Raw genomic sequence first — 7,157 nt, 5'->3', positions numbered from 1 at the left:
GTCTCTTTCCCGTCTACTTTTCTCAGGGCATATTGAAGCAACTTCCCTCAGGTGTAAGTGTGACTAAATTCCTACAACTCACTATCTGTTCCAGCCTGTATGTTGTGTCCCTGGGGTAGTGAAAAGAGCAGGGAGCTCACAGACGTTAAAAATAATCAATCAAAATAACTGAACAAACAGCAGGGAGCAAGCTGGTTCAGTTACAGTACTGCTAAAAAAAMCCACCCAAACCTAAAAAACCTCCCAACCCTCCCTTCAGCCTGCAGTTTCAGAGCACTGTCTTCAGCAGGTCCAGGAGTGTCATAAGTTACTTCAGCACGTGGCAGTTATGCTTTCCATTTGCAAATAGCTACCTGAAAGCAGTAACTACTTAAGTTGGTAAACAGGCAATTACATAATTAATCAGTCAGAAACTTTACTCATTAGCTGTACAGTTTATTTAGACAAGACAAAAGTTTGCAGTTTTGTAACTGTATATAGAAATTAAAACRTCTGAAATATATATATATTTTCCCAGTATATTTAACTTCATTCTTGGAAAAGTGGCGCACTCTCTTCTTTTTAAATTTTTTTTATTTAGGATTCACGTTTCAGTAGTACATATGCTCCCATTACTGCCAGAAGAGCATACTGCAAAAGAAAATAAGGACTGATTTTAAATTCTCCTCATGAAAACTCTGATATTACACATTGCTTAAAAATGTGTCCCCTCCAATATTACACCTTCTACATGAGTACACAATTGCAAAATTACAGGAATATGTTAATGTGGTCATATTTATTATAAACAGGAATCACAACTGTATACTCTTAGCTCATGTTATGCTGATAAATAAAATGCTTTCAAATGTTCTAAAATACTAAGTTACACGAGATAATAGACAAGCTTTTTATTTTGGAAGCCCAAAACCCAACTAATTTTACATTAGGCAACTGAGCTGGAAGTAAATTTATTAACCTATGTATTCTTCTTATATGCAAGATTCTTTTCTTATTAGCTTGTTATTTTATAGTTTTATATTTCAATATTCAAATGTTCATATACATACCTTAAATTTTGGATAGTCATTCATTATTATAGTTACCATACCAACATAAGGCAAAAATCTGTAATTGACAAAACAGATCAACATAAAATTAACTCTCAAAAATTATATGAAGATGCTTCAGCTCTACTCAAATTTCATTAGTTTAGATAATTGATTTCAGAGAAATAAACATTCAGAGAGACTGCAAGACCTTTAAAGAGCATGTGTGCTTGACAACGTAAGCTAGGGAGCAAGATCTCAGATTCCACTCTCCTCCCATCAAGTAAACACTTCGCCTTGATGCATATTATTTATAGCACTAGAAATACATAAGCACCACAGAAGAGGCAATGTCATCATAACGAGGGGTAGCAACAACAGCCTAGCATACTGCAACACAGGGGAAACTGGAATTAGTCCTTCAGCGTCTCCTCCTGTTCTGGAGCTATAAAATCCACATCATCTAATGTAGTAACGGTTTCAACCTAGTAYGAAGCATAACTTAGTTGGGTTTCATCTAACCTACCACAATTAAAGGCTTGCAGAGGCACTTGTTTCATTTCTTTTTATTTAACTTGAACRCAGGAACAGAAACAAGAAAAAAAACCCAAGCAAATAAATATTCTTTAAAAAGAAATATTTGGTACTTTTACCCTAGAGTTTACCCTAAATCTGTGACAATTTGTATCACTCTTAAATTAGGCAAGAAAAAACACAAGCAAGTATATCACTTGATATAAAGAAGTCCTACTTTCCACTAGGATTGGCCTGTGACATTAATCTTAGCCTAATGGATACAACAGAATTTGCATCAAGTTTCTGATGGCATTGCTAAGTCTCTCAAAGTCCAAAACACACTTTGCAAAAGGCTCTAAGCAAAAGTGTTCAAAATAAGAACAGTGTAAAGCAATCACATCATTTATGCTTGCTACTAATACATATTTGAAAGGAGAAATAGGACGGTAACTAGGACGGGGCAAAAAGCTCGAACCCTGTAAAAAATTCTTGTGGGATGTAAAAATAATTTCCTAGTAATTTCTGGTACAAGGATGATTTGGCTAATTTTTTTATTTACTGGTGAACTATTTATGTTGAAATTCACTGTGTTTTAAAAAACTAACCCCCACTCTCCAAATTAGTGAGAGGACTACAGAAAGCAACATTCCCAGGTAAACTATTTCTGAATTTCTTGAAGAAAATGGTAATTAGATGATTACCAAACAAAATCTAATTTGTAATAACACTGAAAAAAATGATTTGAAATTTTCTTTATATATTTCTTACAAAGAACACAGACACATTGCACTACTTACCCTCTTGCTCTTCCAACAACGTCTTTCTTCTCTAACCAGTTCTGACCTTCTTTGTATAAGCCTCTATCATCGACTTCATTATTATCACCTTTAGTCAGAAATTTGATGTCCCCATTTTCTCTAGAAGGCAATGAGGTGATAACTAACTTCCACTTAATTTAAAAATCTCAATTAACATCTACAGAGCACAAAGAGGATGAAAAGTACTACAAGATTAGATAACATTCACTTTCAGTCCTGCTTATTTAGCAAATACCATTAACATTACAGACTTTACAGACAGAGTCAACAGATTTTAACAAGAGGTGTTTTTTTAAACACACTCCCAGATTATCATTCGATGTAAGTAATTACACTCTGAACACCGGAAGAGTATTTTCTATCCAGAGCAGGCACGAAACTCTGTCAACAAAGCAGTATGTACAGACGAGGAAAACTCCCCCCAACCCTGTATTTTCAACAGAACAGAAATGAAATACTGAGAAAAACAAACAAACAAACATTGATTACCTAACATCCAAATGAGTGAGAAAAGTTTGGGGTTTAGCTTTAATATGAATTGTTGAGTAAGATCCAGTGATGTCATCACACATTAAAGAATGAATTTATCTGAATTTCAGCAACAAACTTCAGCAAATACAAGGTATACCCTAAATCTTCCTTTAGGAATGGAATTATATACAACAAAATATTGCTTTAAGTAATTTTCTTCTAAGTTTAATATACTTGCTGAACTCATAATAGATTTTGTCATCAAAATAAAGCTTGATGCAGAGAAATCCTGAAGATTTAAGTGCACTGCATATCACTGTGTCAAATTCAGTATTTTGTCAGTAAGACTACACTACAACTTTAGGGCGTTTCCTGTTTATCTGTTAAACAATATAGTGAGTTCCTGGCAAAACCTCAGTTATAGTTGATACCTATTAATGTGGTAAATACAAAAAAAAAGTGCTTGGTCTTTAAATGATATCATGTGGACAAAACATTTTTGTGGGCTTTTTTTACTGGACTATATGGAGAAACCTAAGAGGCTGAAACGGTTCAGCAGGTGGCACTCTTCCTCGCACAGGAACAAACGCTCATGGTGCTCAGGAACACCAGGCTGCTCCCCCAAAGACACAAAACTGAAGTCCTGACCTCTCCCAGCCATTAAGAAGGCTCAAAATTCCTTTTGTAGAAATAGACGTTTTAAATCCTGAACACGCCCAAATCATAGCTTTTCCCTACTGTTACAAATGGAAAAAATACTTTACATTTCATTCTGAACATTATGTAATTTAACAATTGCTGTTAGACCTGCCATGTTTCCATCCCTATCAAGTACTAGGCATATGTACAGTTGATGCATATATGACTCAGGTTCAACACTATCATTTAAATAAATTAATTATGTCTTCAAAATGATTTTGCTCCATAATCTGCTAACTGCAATTAAGGATATCAAGAAAAAAAGTAGTTTTTCTGAAGACTGATTAGGTATTTAAATGAAAAAAAAAACTAAACAGGCACTACTTGGACATACATATTTGTTTTTAAAAAGTGCTGAAGGATAGACATCACCTGAAAGATAAACACCTTTAGTTCATTGCTAGAACTTCCTGAGGAACAAAAAAATCAGTGCTTGCCACATTCAAGTTACATTTTCAATACACAGGAGTGGAAAAAGAATTGCCTCTCTTTTGTCTGGGAAGGAACTGTTTATCATATCAAGCATATGCAAAAAAAGTAAAAACAATCTGCCTGTTGCTTTTGAGTATGAATTATTGTGGGTATCGTGACTAATACATGTAAGAAGAATAAGATTGAATCAAATCTCTGCTTTACAGAAAGCTGCCATTAGCAAAGGGCACATACTTGTCAGGTTTCATATACAGGTCTAATTCTGAATCTTCAGGTCCTTTTAGAGATTTGTTTTTAGATGGAGTTATTTGTCATAAGCAAACTCCCAACTCTACAACAATCACTATGGAAGTGGACTCTGCTCCCATACACATTCCCACTGATTGCAAAAAAAAATGTGTATAGCTTGTGTTACTAGACTTCCCTCTTTGGTATAGGTTCACCTGCTTATTTTATCCTACTTTGTATCCTCACTTGCCTTTCTGATAMGATACTACCAAATTAAAATGTAAATGAAAAATCACATTAAAGGAAACTATATTTAGGAGCAATGAAAATACTAAGTTGCATTACTTCTCATGAATTTTGATTACTCTGTGAACTATTGGAATGTCTCTGCCTTCAACTTTAAAAACAACTATTTCACCAGCTCTGATTGGGTCATCATGGAAATTTGTTAAGAACAACAGGTCTCCCCTGTGAAAAGCTGGTTCCATGCTGCCACTGCAAACAAACAGAAAGGGAAAGACAATCGGTATTATGGTAAATGAAAGAATAAACCACAAAAGCAATGAGCGTTTCATCCTTACAGATAAACTCAGGATTTTAATTGAAATCTGTAGCTTCACCCATTCAATAGCAGCATACAGACATTTGATACACAATCCAAACCTTAGTAAGACCCAGGTTGAGACAGCCTGTGGACTGCCTCAACAAAAGAAATAAAATAAATGAGCTACATAGAAAAGTATTGATATTGTTGCTATGATGGAAGGAACAAAATGAGCCATTCTGGTTAGGTTAACCAATTCATTAGTGAAAAGCCAAAAGATGTTTCACAGAAGAGCAAGTGCTGCTCTATATAGAAAGAGCTTGCCTTACACAAACACGACTGATACTTATGTCCGTGATTACTGCTCATGATCTGAAAATTCATGCCTTCTTTCAATGCTAGCCATAATATCTTTTGCTAGCAACTTTTAAGATAGGACTCCAAATCCCATTACTAATTATGTGAACAAACAATTCCCATTAAAATATTATTAATCCTGCATTCCCTATTGTTCCCTATTGACACACATTGAATCTCAGTATGGCTGAACCTCCCACATACCTTTCTGCTTAACTGTGTATTTGATTAGCACTCAGGGGCCTGTAGGACTGAGTCTTTAAATACCAAAAGTAAGATATCACTGAGAAAGAAGCAACGGGTATGTATAATTAACTCATAAAGTGAGTTTTACCATAATACAATTCTAAAATAAATGTACACAAGGCAAACAAGAAATTAACAGATAGACCTGAAAGTGTTTGGTGTCTTCAGCAAGTGCACTATGCTTATTTAAAGCTTATTTTTTCAAAGACAAGAGAAGTTTCACACCTATTTCTATTAAAGCAGAACTTATTTTTTGGAATCCTAATCCCCACACAGATAGCAGTACGCAATCTTGGGTAGTTGATATCTATACAATAAGGGGACAGACCTAGATTTGCAAAGGTTTCACATACCTACTGCTTCTATTGACTTCAATGAAAACTAGATTGAGGCTATGAAAGCGGCCTTTGCTAGATGCCCCAAAATAGAGCTAAAAGAAAATAACTGTTTGAGCACTATTTTAGGTATATGATATTCTAAACTCCAAGTCTATCCAAAGGGGAAAGGGAGGAGAAAAAAAGACAAACCACTACTTGGACAATAACAAAAAAGCCTTTACATTGACTTACCTGAGCACCACAACGATAGGACTTTCACTTCCAGTAATGACAATCAGCCCTTTCCATATCATAAGGGCAGAAGATACTATCATAGCAAAATTTAAGACTTGGTAATACAGCTGTAAGACACAAACAAGAAAAGTGTTTAAAAAAGTCACTGTGCTGTATGCAAAACATAGAATTTCAACCTTTGTGTACAGTGCAACCCTGAAGCACAATCCAGGCTTGCTTACTTACATTCCAGCAGAAGCTTCACAGATACAGCAAAACAACTGGGAACACTGGCATGAAATTTTAACTCTTAAGTGTACCTCAGTCTTGGCTTATGACACCTATGGAATATTACGTTTGCTGGTGCTAGAAGCTAGCGAACTTCCCACTGGCAAAGACTTCTAAAATATGTGAAACTTTATGGCAAATGATAAAATCTATTTTTGATTACACATCCCTGAGTCCTACTTGAGATGGTAAGTATTCAAAATATACACGGAAATAATGTAGACTACTACTAAAACCAGAATCAGCAAGAGCCTCTGTAGTTTGAATAGTTTTCTTTGTTTACAGAGAAGCGTTGAGGGGAAAGAAGGAGAATGAGAGTGCCATTTTCTTTTACATTCAGACAGGAACTTACTGCGTGCAAAATCTTTTATCAATTTCTTCAATTCACTTCCTGCACCCAAATTCAACTGCTTTACCAGCCCTTACAGTAATGGGTACACTTTCTTCCTATCACCTCTTTTATTTTTTTTATTGCCTTGGCAATATGAAGAGATGCTCTGGTGCAAAATGGCTCTCTCCATCTCTGTTCATCATGTGAATCATCTACCTAAAACATGGAATTGGAAATTCTGAGGTCATCATCCTAGTTCAAAGATCTATTTGCTGGGGTTTTCAGCGATATGATTCACATAAGTTATCAGTGGACAAGCTTTTAAATTTGGCCTCAAAAATCTCCTCTCCGGCCTTTTTTTTGTGGAAAATGGTTATTATAGATATTAAAAAGCAACTAAGGAACTTTCACAGCTTGGAAATCAGGGAGTTTGTCACTAAGTCTCATATTCTTCTTTCCAACTATTTATTCACATAACCATTTAGTAAAGATAAAATTAAGATATCTATTTTGAGCTACAAGTATTCAGAAATACCAGTTTGCTTCCACATAGTATACCTCTAAAATAAAATTAATTACTGACCAGAATGTAAAAAACATGGTTTCTTAAGCTGAGGTGGAGATCAGAAACAGTCTCTGCAGGAAGCT

At 35.1% G+C, this 7,157-nt stretch overlaps 1 protein-coding gene across 1 annotated transcript; it reads right to left on the bottom strand.

Annotated features, from left to right (window-relative positions):
* Window positions 1–414: 414 nt before the first annotated feature.
* Window positions 415–6,028, bottom strand: LOC146587937 (signal peptidase complex catalytic subunit SEC11C). The gene is made up of 5 exons (XM_085318781.1): window positions 5,909–6,028; window positions 4,538–4,687; window positions 2,342–2,461; window positions 1,050–1,107; window positions 415–630 (listed from the first exon to the last, which is right to left on the bottom strand). The coding sequence occupies exons 1-5, from the start codon at window positions 5,989–5,991 to the stop codon at window positions 577–579; spliced, it is 465 nt and encodes a 154-aa protein (XP_085174907.1). The 5' UTR covers window positions 5,992–6,028; the 3' UTR covers window positions 415–576.
* Window positions 6,029–7,157: the final 1,129 nt, after the last annotated feature.

Source organism: Rhea americana, unplaced genomic scaffold, assembly GCF_003343005.1.
Source record: "Rhea americana isolate MKP2758 unplaced genomic scaffold, rheAme1 scaffold_552, whole genome shotgun sequence".
NCBI lineage: Eukaryota > Metazoa > Chordata > Aves > Rheiformes > Rheidae > Rhea > Rhea americana.
This window is presented reverse-complemented; position numbering and strand designations above follow the sequence as displayed.